Source organism: Juglans regia, chromosome 2 (assembly GCF_001411555.2).
Source record: "Juglans regia cultivar Chandler chromosome 2, Walnut 2.0, whole genome shotgun sequence".
Lineage (NCBI taxonomy): Eukaryota > Viridiplantae > Streptophyta > Magnoliopsida > Fagales > Juglandaceae > Juglans > Juglans regia.
The window spans coordinates 27,473,625-27,493,393 of record NC_049902.1 but is presented as its reverse complement, the minus strand read 5'-3'; the positions used below and the strand labels follow the sequence as shown (position 1 = coordinate 27,493,393).

The 19,769-nt window shown below is 36.9% G+C and overlaps 2 protein-coding genes across 2 annotated transcripts; both read left to right on the top strand.

Annotated features, from left to right (window-relative positions):
* Positions 1-723: 723 nt before the first annotated feature.
* On the top strand, positions 724-4,920 carry LOC109009042 (probable methyltransferase PMT18). The gene is made up of 6 exons (XM_018989378.2): positions 724-1,115; positions 2,072-2,763; positions 2,980-3,190; positions 3,368-3,665; positions 3,773-4,237; positions 4,343-4,920. Exons 2-6 carry the CDS (start codon positions 2,080-2,082, stop codon positions 4,443-4,445), a joined length of 1,761 nt encoding a protein of 586 aa, XP_018844923.2. The 5' UTR covers positions 724-1,115; positions 2,072-2,079; the 3' UTR covers positions 4,446-4,920.
* Positions 4,921-8,291: 3,371 nt separating this feature from the next.
* LOC109009040 (transmembrane protein 120 homolog) lies at positions 8,292-18,001 on the top strand. The gene is made up of 10 exons (XM_018989372.2): positions 8,292-8,848; positions 9,001-9,079; positions 9,208-9,302; positions 9,670-9,774; positions 9,849-9,928; positions 15,923-16,013; positions 16,094-16,201; positions 16,381-16,467; positions 17,320-17,388; positions 17,463-18,001. Exons 1-10 carry the CDS (start codon positions 8,606-8,608, stop codon positions 17,592-17,594), a joined length of 1,089 nt encoding a protein of 362 aa, XP_018844917.2. The 5' UTR covers positions 8,292-8,605; the 3' UTR covers positions 17,595-18,001.
* The last annotated feature ends 1,768 nt before the right edge of the window (positions 18,002-19,769 follow it).

The following is a 19,769-nucleotide window of genomic DNA, read 5'->3' as shown; positions in this document are numbered from 1 at the left end:
GGTTATCGAGATATTTTTATTTTTATTTAATAATTAAAGAAGTATTTTTTAATAATATTATAATTTTTTTTTTATGTGAAACCCAAAATAGAAATTGTGTGTTTCAAGTGAAAAATAAGAAATGGGTTTTTTTTTTCTTCATTTTTAATTATATTGATTGATCTAACATATTCTAATTGTAATTTTCTTTGTTAAGTGGTTGAGAAAATTATACTCTTTAACATGTCGAAGGTAATGTCAGCGTAGTACTGGTGACATTCAAGAGTCGTCGTGTTTTTTTCTCTTTTCTTATGACTGATATCATACGGCAAAACTTATAAACAGAATAAGGTGTTTGGAATAATAGATAAGTTAAAGCACATCAGAGATATGACTACAATCATCGGGAGAAATAATACGTATGATATATTTGTAATCGTTTTGAAAAAAATAAATAAATAAAAAATTTATTTAAAAAGAAATTAATTTTTTAACAATTGATTTTTTTTTTTAAAGTAACTGTATAATATTTATATATTTTACGATTGTATATAATATTATTCGACTATAATGAAAATGGCATGGAATAAAGAGAAATTTAGGGTTGGGAGCAAAATGAGGCTGGTCAGTCTCCTTCAAATACTCTTACAAATACAATGCCGTTAGCCCATATTTTCTTGTAGACTAAATCCATGATTTCCTCTCTCCCGTTATTTTTGAGCGAAAGACAAAAGAGTAGATAGAAAACAGTACTCCTGACCCACTTTTTTTTTCTTATTTCTTTGAAGTACATGCATGTATGTATATGTATACTTGCCACTCAACACTTCCTGTAATGGCGGAGGCTTTCCACCTTCCTATTAGTGTTACCCATTACTCGAGTCTCTGATCTTTTAAGCCTCTCCCTCTTTCTCTCTATCTGGCAGCTGGCTGCCTCCTTTTATACCCCCTTCCAAGCTTCGTTCATGTTTCCTCTTCAAGTTTTATAATTTGTAGCTATTAATTAATAACTCTTAAAACAAAAGGAAAAATAGGGAGAAAACTCGAATACCAAGGAGTTCCATGTGTACTTCGCATCGTAACAATAACATTTCACTAGCAGAATCTGGGAGTCTTTAGCTGATAATCAACATCAGGTGTGCTTCTTCTCTGATCTTCTTAATGTTTTAAAGATCCACAACTTGGATGGATCTTTCCTGTGGCTTTCCCTGCGAATCCAGGGAGGCGTTTTTTTGTGGGTTTATAGCAATAGAAAAATATGGGAAAACAATGAAAAAGGGTTTCTGCAAAGTTCATTTCTGGTTAGAGCTTTATAAAGTTTGAAGAACTGGTTTTTGGGTTTTGGTTTCTTTCGTTGGAAAGAGGTACATTTCGAGTTTTTTTTTATTTTTTTTTTAAGTTCTTGCTTTCCTTTGTTATTAGTGTCGATTTTTTTTTTTACTTCGTAATGTTTTCAGTTCCTTACCCGCTTCAGCAGCTTAGTTGGTAGTGGGATCTAATGTTACTTGACATTTTACGTTATTTTTGTCTTTAAAGTTTTAGTCTTTAATGTTTTGAACCGTTCTTTTCCCACTGTTTTTGCGTTTTCGACTTCATTTCTCTTTGAAATCTAGATAGTGGGTTTTAGGAGTGCCTTGCATTATTAGTTCTTCCCTGACTGACTATACCTGTTGCTGTTTCCTCTGCTTTGTCACCTCCATATTCCTGCGAAGCGTCTTCTTCTTTTCTCTTGATTTCTCTTTTTTCCCTTTATTATGGAGTTGGTAGAACGTGAAATGAGCTTGTGATTTTCGTTCTTTTTGTGATTTAACCCACTAATCGATTCCTTTCTTCATTTCTGGTTTTGCTTTTCAAAAGAGAAGAAAAATTGCAAGGTGACAAGAGGGTGTTATTATGAAAGAAATATTCTGCCTGTTGCCTATTTTCGAGAGAATTATTAACCCTACAATACTTCCTTAGTTCATGGTAGCATTGCAGCTTCCTCTGTTTCAAATCTTTTTTTCTGAAGAAAAGTGAACAATTGAATGAATTTCTCTTGAGATTCTTTTTGTTTGTTCTAATTTTTTCCTTTTTTTTTTTTTTTTTTTGGCAGAAGTAAAAATGGCGAAGGAGTACAGTGGATCCCCAAAGCTTCATCATCTGGATTCCAAGAGGAAGCGCCTCACTTGGATCCTAGGGGTTAGTGCCCTCTGCATTTTGTCCTACATTTTTGGGGCTTGGCAGAATACTTCTTCCCCCACAAATCGAGCCGAGGTCTTCGATAAAGGCAGTTGTGATAATGGGTCGCCTCCAGAAGGCAACAGCCTACCGTCATCGATGTCTTCATCTGCATTGGACTTCCAAAGTCATCATCAAGTTAAGATCAACAAATCCGTGGGAGCCCAGAAGTTCCCACCTTGTGATATGTCCTTTAGTGAGTACACTCCTTGCCAAGATCCAGTGAGGGGAAGGAAATTCGATCGGAACATGTTGAAATACAGAGAGCGGCATTGCCCCAAAAAGGAAGAACTTCTCCGTTGCCTTGTACCTGCTCCACCAAGATATAAGACTCCTTTCAAGTGGCCTCAGAGCCGAGACTATGCCTGGTATGACAATATACCTCATAGAGAGCTCAGCATTGAGAAGGCTATTCAGAATTGGATTCAAGTCGACGGTGACCGTTTCAGATTTCCCGGAGGAGGTACCATGTTTCCCCGTGGAGCTGATGCATATATTGATGACATCAACGAGCTCATTCCTCTCAGAGGTGGAAGTATCAGAACTGCAATAGATACTGGCTGTGGTGTAAGTACTCGATATTTCAATTTAACTATTTTTACTTCTTGTGACGGCCAATGATGTAGGATGGCATCTCCACATTGGCCAACGACTCCCACACTATGCCATATATATAAGCTACCTGTCTTTTGTTGTAAATTGTGACTTTCAAATGTATATTAGACGGCATGCAATTTGCTAACATGTTTTCCCCTGTGCCTTGTCTTGGCTGTGGGTATTAAGGTAGCAAGTTGGGGTGCTTACCTGCTGAGGAGGGACATCCTGGCAATGTCTTTTGCACCAAGGGACACACACGAAGCTCAGGTCCAGTTTGCATTGGAGCGGGGAGTTCCTGCTATGATTGGCATCATGGCGTCACAGAGGCTTCCTTACCCAGCGAGGGCATTTGATATGGCTCATTGTTCCCGTTGCTTGATTCCCTGGCAGAAATATGGTAAGAGTTCATGCATCTTGTCAATTTACTTCTTAAATAATCAGGCAATGAGTAAAACAAATTATCCTTCATGCCTACCAATTACAAATTGCAAAAGGAGTATGGCTCATCAAACATCCTCATTACCCTTGTGGTAAGAATAATAGGTATTTGTCTGAGATCTTTCGGTTTTTACAGATGGTATGTATCTAATTGAAGTGGACAGAGTTCTAAGGCCTGGTGGTTACTGGATTCTTTCTGGCCCTCCTATCTACTGGAAGAAACACTGGAGAGGATGGGAGAGAACTCAAGAAGATTTAAAACAAGAGCAAGATTCAATTGAGGATGTTGCCAAGCGCCTGTGCTGGAAGAAAGTTATTGAAAATCACGATCTTGCAATTTGGCAAAAGCCCATCAACCACATTGAATGCATTAAGAGTAGGAAGGTTTATAAAACGCCGCATATTTGCCAGTCAGACAATCCAGACACCGCTTGGTACTCCCACAGCATCTTTCATGCAATCATTCATTACTTTGATAACACAAAAACTATCGTGGTTACTGGTTGACTTCATTTCCATTTGCATTGTTTGTGCTGAAAAGGTACAGAAACATGGAAACTTGCATAACCCCACTACCAGAGGTAAGCAGCTCAGATGAAGTTGCTGGTGGAGCAGTGGAGAAGTGGCCCCAGCGTGCATATGCCATCCCTCCTAGAATTATTAGTGGCTCAATACCAGGCATTACTACTGAGAAATTTCGTGAGGACAATGAACTATGGAAAGACAGGGTGACACATTACAATGGGATCATTCCCCTATCTAAGGGACGATACAGGAACATAATGGACATGAATGCCTACCTTGGTGGTTTTGCTGCAGCCTTGATGAAGTACCCTGTGTGGGTTATGAATGTGATTCCTGCCAATTCGAACCAGGACACTCTAGGTGTGATATATGAGCGTGGTTTCATTGGGACATACCAGGATTGGTGTGAGGCATTCTCGACGTATCCAAGAACATACGACCTCATTCATGCAGGCGGTTTGTTCAGCATATATCAAGACAGGTAAATTTTTTACATACTGATGCACAATTGCACACTCTATGCTCAATGATCTTCGGTCTTGTAATTTAAAAATATTGTGGTTGAATTTGTGTGTCTGTATGGAAGGTGCGACATAGCCGACATTCTAATAGAAATGGATAGGATTCTGAGGCCAGAAGGGACAGTTATATTTCGGGATACGGTTGAGGTTCTCGTGAAGATTCATTAACTGACGGGATGAGATGGAAGAGCCGGATTATGGACCACGAAAGCGGACCCTTGAGAAAATTTTGTTGCTGTCAAAACCTACTGGACTGGTGAAGCTACTAAAAAACAAAGCTAGTCCCTATTCTTTTCTCCTTTGGGAATTACTAGACTTGAATTTTTGCCATCATACTGTTCTATTAAAAGAGAAAAAGGTTAGTTTTGCTTACCCATCATGTAATTGGAGGAGATAAGTATTTCCTTTGTGTATTCTTTTCATTATAGTAGTCATCTTCTTCCAGGTGCATGTTATTACTGGCTTAGTGGGAATGCACAGGTCTTTAGTATGGTGGAGTGGGCGTTGTGGTTCCAATATTGGGAACTGATAGCAGTATATTACAAGTTGAAACCGGTAGGAACGAGGCGGCAATTGTACTACAAATACAAATAGTATTGCTCTTACAATATAAGAGCAAAGGATATTGAACCTTTTTGACTCATTTTAGTGTTCCACACTTCCCCTTCAGCCTGCACAAACCACTGCTTGTCTTGCTTGATTATTTTTTTATAATTAATTCAATTGCATTTCACCTCAGCTCACACTACCATTAAACCTGGGAATTCAGTATCGTACTGAGTTGGCAATTCATGGCTAGTAAAATTTAGCACGGAAACACCCAACTTCCCATTCTCCACTACCCCCCATAGATTGAGATTTATTCGTTTGGATTTGAAGATGAGTTGTGAATAATAGTGAGATTTGTGAGTTAAAGTTGATGAATAGTAATAAATAGTATTGAGATGAGTTGAGATGGATTGCGAATCTAAACCGAAAAGTTCTTTCCAAATTGTAGAGTCTAGAGCGAGCGAGAGAGAAATATAGACACATGAAATCAATCTTTCTAAGGTACGTATTGCATCAGCAACTCCAAACTCAATCTACTCCCCCCACCCAATTCTATAGTTACGCCTAACTTGGAAACGAGGTAATTCAACAGACATCACATCAGCAATTGCTTGCGAAAGGGAATGTATTTAGCATACTTTCCACCTTTTTCAATACAAATATTTTAAGGTCTGGTTTGTATTTTTGACTGCGTTCTGTTCAACTGAGTTCGGTTTAGATTTAGATATTTTTTAACTCAACTCTTTATACTTGAGATTTACAATCATTTATAATTTTTCATAAATACATATAAACTTATTTTAAGTAGATTTTAGAACTCACTTTATCATCTTAACTTACTATTATTCATAGAAAATTAAACTCAGTTCAATATCTAAACGCAACTTAAATCATAACTTTTGCTTTAACATAATTTGATGCAGTATATTAAACTGTAAATTTATTTTTATTATTTATTTGTAATTCTATAACTTCTTAACCTATTGCAACATATTTTAGATGGCATTATTTATTTATTTATTTAACATTTTTTCTACATATATGTTAAGATCCACTTGACATACAAAGGAATGTCATCCACAAGAAGTGAGTGGTAGTGGAAATCTCAATCATTTTCTGCAGTTCTTCATTGGATTCCAAGGGCTCTTTCTGTCAAGACACTGTAACAATTTTTGTTTATGTTTTTCTTGTGTTCTGTGATTTTAGGAGTTAATGTTCATCGACTTTGCTTTTGGGTAAAAAAAGAATGACGTCAAGGTTGGTATAGTTTGTGGACTTGTTCAATGGGGAATATGCGAACGAGTCGAAGGATTCGGTTTCGGTTCCCTACCATACTCACGAATATTAAATAAGGGACTTAATGCCATAGCCGCCATTTTTTAAGCAAGATGTACCATGGTTGATTCAATATTAATAAAGAATGAAAGTAAATTAATGTAACATTAATTAAGAATTTTGGAAATTAAGATCGATGAGAAATGATATTTTTATTTTTATTTTTTGATAAAATATGGTGTACTAATTAATAACAGATATTATAATTTTGATCTGAAATATACATAACAAGTTAATTACAATATTCATAGCTCTTCAGTACACAACTGTGACTGATATAGTCTAGTTCATGTTGCAAACTTCTACAGACCACTGTCTGACAGATAGCACAATCTTGTCCAAGATAGAGTTTATAAATCCATACTCTGTCTAAAACTTGTATTTTTAAAGTGTGCAAATTCGCACACTTCTTTTGATATATTACAAATTTTAAGACTATATTTAACATTATTCAAAATTAATATATTAAACATTTAATATGAGAGTAATGGTCAGTTCTAAGCTCCAGCCTCCACGGGGCAAAGTGGGGGTAGCATAAGGCTCTTGGGACCGAATTTTCTCTCTACACTTTCTTTTCAAATACCGACTTATTAGTTCGCTCGTATATTAACACACAAATATATTCTTATAGAAAAATACATCTCATTAATATGTATATACTATCTCACTATATATGTGGTACATGTAGCAATTATGATGAATACACATGTAATATATATATATATATATATATGTATATTGTGATACATATAGTTCACTATTTATAAGTATAATTGTAGAAATATTATCAATATAATAATATCTTATACAAGTATAAATGATTATAGCAAACCACCAAGGTGGTAGCCCAGTTAGTACGAGTTGATATTCCATGGCTCAAGGTCAGGAGTTTGAGTCAGGACATAAGTTGAAACCACTTGTAGTAGTAAAGCCTGACATTTAGGCCATGTAATTAGATTTTAGACCAATTGGATACTTTGGAGATGTTGTGGTGACAAGCTTGCCCTTGGGGCAGTAGCTACAACTAAAACTGAATATTCTACAGCGGTGAGGAGCTACAATAATTGCCCCCGCCTCCCCTTTTGCATAGAAAAAGAAAAAATGGTTATAGTAAGATAAGAGCAAATAACCATTTAATTGTAGTTGTGAATAGTCATAAATGATTATTGTTGTAGGAACGATTCTTTTTATCTAATTGTATATTGTGAATAAGAATATTATCTTATTTTTCTTTTATTTGTTATTTTAGGTTTTTAAAATTTAGAATTTCTAACAAAAAATGATAAACAAGTTGAGTTGGGTCAAATGTTGAATTGTAGCTCGATTTGATTACAACTCTACATATGAGTTTAGGAGTTAGTACGGTGATTTCCTCTCCTTTCCTCACATTCCTTCTCCTTTTTCGAATCACCATATCTCAGCATTGTCGATGTATAGACCTCACATATTGATACAATTATCTTGTACCCAATGTGTTAGATAATTTTTAACTGGTCTAGTTCTTTATATCAATCTATCTTATTCCTCCCTAGAGACATGAGTCGAGCTACTCCTTTACTAGTGGCAAAGGAAGTAGGGGTTCTCTATGTTATCCATGAAAGTTATTCATGAATGTAAATGAGCATAATTTCCCTCTAGACTTGGCTGTTGCTAAAGCTCTATTCTAAATCTACATTTCTATCTTGCAATAATTCTCGATAACAACAGTCTAAAAAGCTACAATTCTTATGTCTCGGTATCTCATTGCAACAAGCTAACCAAAAGTGTTCGTTAAGCGCTAGATCGATCGACTGAATCAACTACTCTATTCTACTTGCACCATTGTGACAAGTATTATAGGTTTTTGTCGAGTCTCATCACATTTTTTATATTGTTTAAAGAACTGTATTAGTATATTTATTTTTTTTGCTGTTATGTATTAGAATATTGAATATCGTCAATGAGATAGAAACTATTTTCGATTCTCTTTTCAAATTTAGAGAAATATAGATATTACACATAATAGAAACCGAATGTAATATTACCTCAATACATTGGACCATCAAATAGAGAGCATGATCTTCCCATTTACATATATACCCAAAAAGGAAAAGTATGAAAAATGGTTCATATTTAAGGAGGAGAAGTAAAACAAAAGAAAGGTGTAGGGGGAGTTGGTTTGGTTTGGCTTGGCTTTGGCTACACAACACAAATCTACTATTACACTGTGAACAAAGCGGTGGTGGGTATTGCGTTCTGATTCTCCACCTCCAGTCCAAGCTTTCAGTTCCTCAAAAGAAAACGAAGGCACAACTCGAGAAAAGCAAGCGCGTAGAAGTTGAAAAAGCCAGGAAGATTTTCTTTGCTTCCTTCCTTTTTTGATGCCGTGTGGTGTGGTTTTGTGAATTGTTGAATACGTATACGTAAGAGAAAAGAATTGGGTTGGGCTGAGAAGAGAAAAAGAGATGGCGGACTCGAAGGCTGGGTTGGAGGATTCGGCGAAGAATGTAGGGGAAGAAGTCGGGAGAGTGGTGGAGCAGGCGAAGGAGCTCCAAGATTCGGCCGCGTCTTTCATTTCCAAGAGCTCTTCCGATGAGCAAACTCTTCGTCACCGCGCTCTTTCCCTCGACTCTTCCATCCGCCGCCTCCGTTCGTTGCTACGTTCTCTGCTCTCCCATAACCTTATCGATCCTAAGTTAGCCGACAAGGCAATTCTTTTCCTCTTTGTCTCGCGCCTCTTCATGTCTCACCGTTCAATTGGATCGGATTCGTCTTGGATTGGTTTTAAATTTTATTGTTTGGGTTTTTAATCTTTGATTCGATTGAAACTATTTATTTATTTATTACCCTATCTGAACAGCTCCAAGAAGAATTGGAGAGAGCGAGATGTATCATGGTTGATGGGGACGCCGCTTCCTTCCTTTCTGGCAATACTGAGGGTGCTTTACCCATTTTGTTCTCTTTTCCTCCCTATATTATATTTTCATTAGTAGTAGTATGAATTCAGTTCAAGTCTGTTAATTTCTATCCCAATTTGATTCTTTGTTCTGATATGGTATGAGGGCAGGCGGGTTTCTGAGGATGTTTCTGGGTCCAATTAATGTGCGTGCCTCTCGTAAAGACGTTCAGTTGAAGGTTAAAGAGGAGTACAACAGTTACAGAGTATTGCTTCTATCTATCTCCCGAGTCTCATTTCTTGTTTATTCTTAAACGCATCACGTGTTTTTCTTATGTTTAAAATATGTTTGCATGATATATCCTCTTTCAAAGTACGATATTTCAAAAGAACGCAATCTTCATTTCTTTTCATCCATCATCGTGTGATTGATCTATTCCAGCAGAGCTTGAGTTCACCTTTATACACATAAAACTTCTCCTACTGGTTGTTGGAGTACTACCAAACTTTTCTATCATCTTTCTTCTGCATTTTTAATGTATCTCGAACCTGAACATATGGTAACTGTACTTTTGTGTGACTCTTGAAGAAGCTTAACTCGCATAAATTTCTATTTTTCTCTCTTTGGTTCAGGATAGAACCGCCCTTCTGTTTCTCCTTTTCCCATCAATTCTACTTATTCTAAGATCTTGGATTTGGAATGGGTGCCTGCCAGCATTTCCTGTTCAGCTGTACCAGGTATCTCCTGAAAAATTGTCCACCTCTGGTTTTGAAGATTTGTTTGTGATTTAACATGGACCATACTTTGTCAGGCTTGGCTTTTGTTCCTCTACACTGGTTTGGCATTGCGAGAAAACATTTTGAGAGTGAACGGAAGTGATATTCGTCCATGGTAAATACGCCTACAGATTTTCCTGCCCTTGAAATTTTCCTTAGAAATGGGCTTGGTTTTATCATATTCATCCGCTCTCGAAACATGTTTCTTGTGTTTTATGTTTTTTTGAGCTGTATGCAAAAGTTAATGCATGTTACTTTTGTGATGCATTGAGTGGAATTAAATATTAACTATGTGTTATGAATTCTATGTTGTGATGGTAGAACCTTGTGAATCCAAATTCTAGTGGCAAAAGGAAGGTTGTGATGGTATAACCTTGTGAATCCAAATTCTAGTGACAAAAGGAAGGCAGATGGGCCAAACCTATTGTGGTAGTTTCCCATCATAGGGGTTTTATACAGATTTATAGTTATGATACAGACATGTAATCTGGTTTAACTGTGCTGTTTGTTTTGTTGAGACGTAGTCCATTAAATTGATTGGGTACACCTCTAATGTTGTAGGTACCAGGCTAAGGTTACGTTTGGATAGTGAGATGATCTCAGATAATTTGTAAATAGTAGTGAAAAAGTAGTGATAATATATTGAATAGTAGTGAAAAGTAATGATAAAATATTGAATAGTAGTGGAGTGATCTGAACCCAAACACAGCCTAAATGTTTGTTTCTGTAGGCCAATCCTGTGATGTTGTTGGTAGAACTGATGATGCTTGACTCGGGTTGACTTATGAAAAGATATGTTAGAATCAATGTGTTATCAAGAATCGACATAGAACATTTATACTGAAGTGATTGAATGTATTTCTGGTTTTAGCTTAAGTTGTTAGCTAGAGGTAGGCTTGACAAGCCTACCACTTTTTATTTTTTATTTTTTTTAATTATAAAAAAAGTGGTAGGCTTGACAAGTAGTTAGCCCAGGTCCTTAAATTTAAGCTTTTGGAAATCATACTTCACGAATGTAGACTATTACTTGACCAGCGAGATCTTTGATTTGTCTTGGTTCTTACCCCATTTGGATAATTAGTCTCTTTTTGCAAGTGTGAGGCCTGTATTTAAATCAGGTTTGCTGGTTGTCTGCAATTTTTTGTTTTGGGGTGGTTTGTAAGTATGTGATATGATAGATATATATGGTTGGTCATTTGGGACTAGTGGTCCACCAAAACATGATTAGGGGCCCTTGTTTTGTAGTGAGGTCTTTGATTTATGTCTTGGTGACCCCCCAATTTGCCAATTTCTTTTGTTCTTTCAGTGCAAGGCCTCCATTTGGGTCAGTATTCAGGGTTGTTGGATATGTCTTGGGGGGAGCTGTCAGCATGTGTTATATTTGAGATACTTGATCAATCCACCTAGACTTTTCAGAAATAGGCTGTATTCTCTTGACAAGCTGCTTTTTTTTTTTTCATTTTTTCTTTATTCACCACTGAAAGCCATGCACTTGTCATTAATAATAAAATTGCTCTTGTTAAAAAGTCTTTCTTTCTTATTTGTACTTGTGGTTTGGAGGACTAGAGGGTATCAAGCAAATCTCTTCCTTCATGCACTTTTCCAAATTTTTTGTCTCTTGTCCCACTATGATCTCTCTCGTCTCAAGTCTGACGTCAAATATTTTTTTCTTCATTCCATTACATCCTGAATGTGTTATGAAGGGGTTGCCACTGATTTTGTTTGTTTCGTGCATATTGATTCATGGTCAATGGTTGGTTTAAATTATTAGATACTGTCATAACTGGCTGACAGTTTTGAGTTCATTCAATCCCAAAGTTGATTTGGATTGATATACTCAGCTTTTAGCTACCTAACAAGTATATAGGCTTAAAAGCTTAGTCGGAAACTCTAAGCATGAATCAAAGTGGTTGAATGAGATAGTTTGGAAGCAAACTAGCCATCATTGTCCCTTCATTTGCTCGCTTTGGTTTTTGAATTTTTAGTTTTGAGTTTGAAGTTTTACATGCTGTTTTCAGGCCTATATAGTGTGACTTTATTCTCCAATTGAGGTTGGGCCTGGCCTTTTTAAAATGATGTACCCACTTGGGATTGCTAACCACAGCCAACAAGCGGGTCTTTTGTATTGATGGGCTGGTGGGGATAAGGTACATGACTCATTTACTCAATGAGGCCAACTAGCCTTTCATTTTCGACATGAGTAGCACCAGGCCCATTTCCAGATTTTTAAAAATACTTTCAACCTACTCCCTTATCTTGTCCACTTAATTCTTTGCAGAGAGCATTGTATGTTGCAAGGTCTCTAGGTCTGGCATCCCCTCAGCATAATATTTGGAAGCAACTTTAGTGAAATGATCAGATGGTGTTTGTAAATCCTATACGCTTCTTTTCTTCATCTTGTATTCCACCTAATCCCTCAGACCTGCTCGCATTGGGATTGTCTACTCTGCCCCTATACAGATTTTTGAGTTTTGGACACAGTTCACACCCTTTCAGCACAGATGTTTGTTGCACAACCGTGACTGTGATCCTCCATAGTGCGTATAGGTGGTGAACAAGATTCCATGTTGCATAGGAGGGAGAAGTGCTTATTCTTTATAATAATTCTATGGGGCTCCAATTGTACCATCGATTAGTCCTTTTAAAGTATGGGCCTAGATGTGGCTTGAGGCTTCATTTAGCTATTACAAATGGCATTAGAGTTAATTTCAAGCAGAAGTGTGGGACTTGAGTCGTGTCACCTATGATAGAATGGTTTGACAAGGACATTGAGAATTTAAGGGGGAGATTGTGTTACACTGTAGTGAGTATAGGTGGTGAATGAGATCCCGTGTTTTTGGGAAAGAGAAGTTCGTGCGATTTATGATGAATTTATGGGGGCCAGTTGTACTATTGACTAATCCTTTTGGAATATGGGCCCAGATGTGGTTTGTGAATTAATTGTGAGTGATTTATATTGTAATCCTTGTATCATATGAAATTATATTAATTGGGTTAAAAAACAAATATACGGGTTAGCTCAACCCATTTATGAGAAACGGGTTGAAATGGGTTGTGTCCAAGTTAGCCCAATAAAAGTTAATTATTACACTGGTTAAGCGGATCATGCCCTGTCACTTGTTATTTATATGGGTCGTGTTAGGATTTTAGGTTCTAACCCGTTTAATTAAACGGGTCATGTTCGGGTTGACTCGTATAGTATGATACTCATGACTTGAAACGACACAAACACGACTCGCGAACATGAATTGCCACCCCATTGGAACCCATTTGACCACCTCCATATCTGCAGGAGCCAAGTATCTTTTGAAAACTATTCCACTCCTTCCCCCTTAAAGAGGATTTCCATGTATGACAATAGCTAATTGTGCTAGTTTTTTCTCGAGAAACTAAATGGACAACACCCCTGCTCCTCTCATTGATGCTTTCTACTGAGAGTTTCCCCTATGCCAAGAAAACTTCCAACTAATCATGACCTGGTTGAGAAGACCCATTTGAGACCACTAACACCTAAACAATGAATACCAACGTGAAACGACACAGAATGCTAGTGTTTACTCATGAGAATTACTGAAAAGACCATCAGAGAGAGAGACCATTGAGAAACAAATTTGTGGATCAAAGTCTAATGTCATAGATGTGAGTAAGCCTGATCTAAAGCAATCATTTGTTAGGAAAATGCATCTATTTAGAAAAAGATTGCCTCGAAATTTCATAATAATACTAGAAAAAAGTATAAGCTAAAAGACTGATAGGTCATGACCTGATCATCAGGGGTAACACCCATTTGCAAACTTTCAACAGCATCCAAATGCCTTTGGAGACATCCACACAAGAAAATCATCAAGCCATGAAGCATCTAGCTTAGTAATGTAAGTTGTCTGGTGTGAAGGATTCTCTTACAATCTACAGAAGCAAAAGGACAAGTAAGTTATCATCCTTTTGTAATCTATTAGGATGAGAGGTGTTGATGAGGATAGGATCTCTTGGGTTTCGTCCAAAAATGGAAGTTTTGGGTAAAACTTTTGATCTTACACTGTCACCCGTGGGTACCTATTTTGCTTGGAAAAGCATTTGGCTGAAGAAAATCCCATCACAGGTGGCTTTTTTCCTTGGGCCAGCTGCATAAGGGAGAATTCTAACTATGGATAATTTGAGGAGGAGAATCTTAGTGATGGATTGATGCTGTATGTGCAAGAGGAGCGGAGAAATAATTAATCGTTTCTTGCTGCATTCTGGGTTTTTCATTGTTTTGGTGAATGGGTGATGCCCCAAAGGGTAGTAGGAGTCATTAGCTTGCTGAAGAGGTCAGAATGTAGGTCAATGATTGCTGGAAGATTGGTGGATAATTCCTTTTTGTGTAATGTGCTGCATGTGGAAGGAGTGTAATGCTCGGAACTTTGAAGATTGTAAGAAGATGAGGGATGAGCTTAGATTCACGGTGCTAAAAAACTTTTATGTCTGGGTGTTGGGTTGGTTTATATCTGGCCTTTTCCAATCATCCGGATCTGATATCCTAGCTAAGCACCTCTCTGTATACCATGTACTACGGTTGCTCAATTGTGCTTTTAATAAAATTGACTCACTTATTAAAAAAATATTCTTCTGTCTTGGTTATTTCAAACTATTCATTGTGGAGCTTGTTCAAATCTTTCGCATGTTGGCTTTTGCCAAGAGATTTAACTAGGTGTGGCCCCCACAATGAAGGTTGAAGGAAAAATCTGTGCTATATCTGTAGATATGCTGCATCTAGCATGTAAATGGATATAATGTGACCGCAAATTACAATACAGGATGCTATTATGTGTGTGTGGATCTTCCTTTGGAAGGGAGGATGGCGGGGGTAACATTAGAAGTAAGATCACCAGTAGCCATTGCCATCGCTCTGGCTTGATGTGAAAAAAATCTTACAAAGTGAAAGTTCACATGGGGTTTAGTATTCGAAAGGGGTGAGGAGAGGTTTGGATGTGTTTCCCAGTATGTTAGATTCGATGTTGGGATGGTCTGATTTTGGTTTTGGCATGATGTTTGGGTTTTAGATACTTCCTCAGAACTTTCGGCTCAAGAATTAATGGATTAAGCTCTATGTTTGAATTAGGTTGAGTTCAGACAATAAAGCTGTTCAATTGTGTTCATTGTGGTATAAATGGTGCAGGAGGTAAATTGTACCTTTGAGAAAGTTAGCCATCCCGTGCATGGCTCAACTTTTGGATTAATTGACTCAACTTTCAGAAATTTGACAAGTTTTGAGGCCCTCATACAAAGTCTGGACCTCAAAGGCTTGAATCAAAGGGGTTAATTGAGAAGGTTTCTAAACAAACTTCACTTTGTGTGCGGCTATCAGGCCTACTACATTACTCGGTACATGTATGTTTTTCTTGTTATGTGTTGGTTATCTCAAGTTATTCTTGGTAAAGAATGTTCGAATTTATGTTGTCAAAGTTTTGGCTTATGCCAAAATATTTTGGTTGGAATCCACGATTTCTAAAGCAGTGAAACATTGGGAGTTGGAAAGGGTGGGTATCTTTTCTTATTTTTTCTATGTTTGAGAAAGGCCATGAAGATATAGCGAGGATGAGATGATTTCGAGGCTTTCAAGGAATTAGAAGTTTTAGGTTAAGTATTATTATGTACTGATGTCAATGACACTAACTGGTCTGAAGCCCCCTTTTTTGGCTCAAAACATAATGGTTGAACTCTCTTTGAGGTTGAGCTTGGTTGAGTTCAGACGTGAAAGCTGTTCCATTGGACTTTTTGAGAGTATTAAACATGCACAGCCTGAAGTTTCTTTTCCTGAGATCTTTTTTAATTTGATCTTGCTTATTTCCACTGACTTTTATTCTTGGTGTTGTGAATACCTGGAGCTTTTAGAGCTCACATGGTGTTTCTTCATATTTAGGGGGTTTCCTTGTGTGCTTCCTCTGATTAGGGCTTCACCTGTTTCTTCTTATAATATTTTGCTATCCTTAACTGAAAAGAAAAACCAACTCTATATTGCATGGCATAGAGTTCTAGTTTATCAGCAATGTCATCCTTAATGCGTCACCTTTTGTTTTGGCTGTGTTGCAAAGCCTCTGAATGTTTAGACGCTTGCTGTTTGATTTTACAGGTGGATATACCATCACTACTGTGCTATGGTTATGGCCCTCGTTAGTCTCACATGGGAGATTAAAGGACAACCAAATTGTGCACAAAAGCAGGTTATTAACTTATTCTTGTTTGCTTAAGTGCTAACCATAACATTTGCTCTGTACATAATTATCAGTAAAATTTTGTGCAGAGAGGGGTTCAACTTTTCCTACAATGGGCTATGATGCAAGGAGTTGCGATGCTTTTACAAAATAGATATCAACGCCAAAGACTTTACACTCGTATTGCATTGGGAAAGGTGCCATTCCAAATTGTCTCTGCATCTAAAACATATGCCTGTCTTACTCATTCTCCATTTTATCTTTATTTTAATTACAGATCAAAGATAGAGTGATTTATGCATGTTGGGAATGCCTTCGCATCCAATATATATGTGAACATATATGGTTTCAATCTTTGTTTTACTGTTATTTTCAGGCTAAGAGGATGGATGTTGTCTGGGGAGAGACGGCTGGCGTGGATGGCCAACTGTTGCTCTTGTGTCCCATACTTTTTATTTTACAGGTGATTTACACAAAGGTTGAAGCCCAATTTTATTTAATTACCCTCACTTGCGGCGGAAAATACCTTATACAAAAGTTCAAACTATTATTAAGAAATAAGCGAAGGAAATACAATCAAATGATCATTTCCTAAGAGAGGGTAGTCCAGATCGATCAAAGAGTATGAGGTGCCATTAAGTGTTGAGGCAACAAGGCACGTTTCTAGCATTATTCATTTGAAGAGGAATATAACCCGTAACCTGATGTACCCACTTATTTTTCACACCTTGATGTGTTTTGCATGACATGCATTGTTGTGAATTGATAATTAAAATCTCAAGTGGATTGCAGGTGTCTTCCATTGAGCTAGTTGAACTTTGAATCATACCAATCAGTGGAATCTATAGTTTGTTGGAACAGTCAAGTCAACCATTTGTGTTTATGAAAAAAGTTTTTTTTTTTTTTTTCTTGGCATTATGTAATATTTGCTAAGTGGAAATCTAACATACAGCATGACCTATACCCACCTATCAAAAAAAAAAAAACATACAGCATGACCTATACCCAGCTGCAGTGAGAAGGCTTGTTTTGGGGACCTAAAAGTTTTGTCAGCTGAAGCTGGGTCAACTGAGTCCTTTTTTGCCCTCTTTCCATGTGCCTGTCTGCATCTATGTTTTGGGGATTTGGTAGGGGTGGGGGGTAAGAACCAATTCGAATTTGTGCTAAAAAAAGATGTCAAGATGAACAATGAACATGGTTTCCTGCGTGATTATAACATTCTGAAGAAATTTTCATCTTTGTTGTACAAAATTTAATAAGTTAGCATCCTAACATGTGTTTATTTGTCGCATTTGTGTGTGTTAACTTTATTTAGGGATTTGAGGCGTATGTGGGGCTACTGTTGCTCAGGACCGCATTGAATGGGGTTGTTTCTGAATGGCAGGTAATTGGTGTCGAAAATTACTTTGTTGCATGTGCTGAAGTAGTATTTTAGTGATGGAAATCTGTTGTTGGCAGGTATTTTTTTGTGGGATCCTTTTCGTTACAATGGCTGTTGTGAACTTTGCAAATACAGTACAGACACTCATTGTCAAGTCAAGGTTCAAGGCAAAGATGAAAAGAAGCAAGAGCAAGCAGGACCTGCGGTAGATCACCCCTAACTAGCAGGATTATTCTTTTTCCTAAAGCTTTTCTTACCGAAATTCGATTTTGGATCCTTTTTCCTGGGTCTCAAACGTGTTTTCTTGAAGCTAAGGCTGTAGAAGTCGCTCCATAAATCATCATTTTGACTTGTATGATGTAGGATTGAGAACCTCTTTCAAAGGAGTGTTGAGAATGAATGCGTTTGACAGAAGCGTGTAAAGTTTGTTGCAATTTTTAATGATTTTCATGTAGTACATACAATTCGGCCCACACGATCTGCCCCACTCTGTAATTATATCTTCTTCTCTTTGCATAAAGTTGGGAGCCAAAGTTCAAGATCCTTTTTATGTGAAATCAGATTGTACTTGATCACTCATTAATATAGTGTTGCTAGCACGTTTTATGAAACACCATTGGAAGACATTTTTTTTGGGTCTCTTTCATTTCCTGGATACGCATTATCTATCAGTCGTGCACCTGTTGCTGTTGGTCGGGAAGAAAGAAACTTTTGTATAAGAATAATGCTAGTATGTCCTTCCATTTTGACCGATCAGGTTTTTAATTTTTTTTTACTTACTGATTAAGAAAGTGATTATTAGTGTATTGATAATTTTTTATTTTTTTAAAAATATTTAGAAATGTAAAAAAAATGTGAAAATGAAAACTAAAAAAAAAAATATGAATTTTGCCTAAGCGTACGCCCAACGGTCACTGTTTGGCGGCAGTTTAGCATCACTCTTTGTATAAATTGTCTGATTTTGTTCTCTTAAGAATTTTGAGACATGGAGAAAATAATCAAACATAGAGATGCCTTCACTTCCAATAATATGATACATAATCAGCTTGAATTTACAAATAAAAAAAAATGTTATTTTTTATTTTAAATTTCACGTATTACAGGTTGAGGCGTCGTATAAAATATTATTAATTACCAAAATCAATCGTTGCAGAACTTTTCTTTCAAAACAGAAATTAAAATTTGCATTGGACCTTCTTCCATCCACACCTTCTTTTCTAAAAAATAGAAAAGAGCTAACTTAGCCAACTGGTGAGCTACCATATTTGCTTCTTTGTAGTTGAATATGACACACTCCAACTGGTGAGCATCTTCTAGTATCATCAATCAAATGTCCATAATCTGTCCAAAGTTCTTCTCGACCGTGGGTTGCTTTGATCACCATCTAAGAATCTCCTTCAAACACAACATTTGAAAAACCCAACTCTAAACATAGTTTCATTACCCTTCTCAATGCAAGAGCTTCAGCTATGATAGGTTTCATGAGCTGACTAATGTTTGTGCATAGAGAGGCCAAAATATCCTCTCCTGCATCTCTAATGATTACTCCAATTCCCACTTTTCTTCACTGAATATCAACAGCTACATCTCAATTTGCTTTCACTTCCATATCTTTTTTGGTTTTTTTCTTCTGATCGTGTCTCTTGGTCCTTCCTGAATGTTGGTGATCTTTTTGCTGACTCAGAGATTAAATAAATTCCTCTAGTCCTTTACTAGCAGCAGCTTGAACCACCATTTTTTATTCATTTAAACTTATTTTAAAAAAATTAGAGCATTTCTTCTAATCCAAATCCTTCTTGTTATATATACTACCAACTCTACCTCCTTAAGACTTCAACTTCAAGTTCAATTTCTTCCATAGTTCCAAGCAATCTACCTTTGAATTTGACCACTTTTGAACTGAACTATTAGTTTCAGCCCATACATCATTTGCTGCAGGACAACTCCAAAGAACATTGACAGTTGATTCCATTTCTCTTTCACAAATTGGACACAAGGGGGTATCTGTGATATGTTTCTTGAAGAGGTTTTGCCTAATTGGAAGTAAATCATTTTCAGCCTTCCATATAAAAGAGGCTTCACCATCCCAGGTTGAACTTTTAGGTCACAAATCATATTCCATCCTGCCTCTTCTTTAGATAACTTTGAAGACTCCCCTCTCAGAAGTCTCATTCTTGTATTCTCCAGATGATCACTTTTGACAAAGAAGGTCCTTTTTTGTGTGACTCCAAATCAACCTGTCTTCATCTCCTAATCTGCTAAGGGGAATACTGCAAATAACTTTAGCCTTTTCTCTACTAAAAGTATCATTTATAAATCTGTCCTTCTGTCTACCTGTATATGTATCAATTATCTCTTGCACTTTTGATTTTGTCTAAGTTTTT

What these genes read in the sequence shown, in the direction of transcription:
- LOC109009042 (XM_018989378.2), top strand. Translation starts at nt 2,080, where the DNA reads ATGGCGAAGGAGTACAGTGGATCCCCAAAGCTTCATCATCTGGATTCC. An exon ending in CAATAGATACTGGCTGTGGT is followed by an intron (nt 2,764 to 2,979) that starts GTAAGTACTCGA and finishes GTGGGTATTAAG; the next exon opens with GTAGCAAGTTGGGGTGCTTA. An exon ending in GACAATCCAGACACCGCTTG is followed by an intron (nt 3,666 to 3,772) that starts GTACTCCCACAG and finishes TGTGCTGAAAAG; the next exon opens with GTACAGAAACATGGAAACTT.
- LOC109009040 (XM_018989372.2), top strand. Translation starts at nt 8,606, where the DNA reads ATGGCGGACTCGAAGGCTGGGTTGGAGGATTCGGCGAAGAATGTAGGG. An exon ending in CCTTTCTGGCAATACTGAGG is followed by an intron (nt 9,080 to 9,207) that starts GTGCTTTACCCA and finishes GTATGAGGGCAG; the next exon opens with GCGGGTTTCTGAGGATGTTT. An exon ending in CAAATTGTGCACAAAAGCAG is followed by an intron (nt 16,014 to 16,093) that starts GTTATTAACTTA and finishes AATTTTGTGCAG; the next exon opens with AGAGGGGTTCAACTTTTCCT.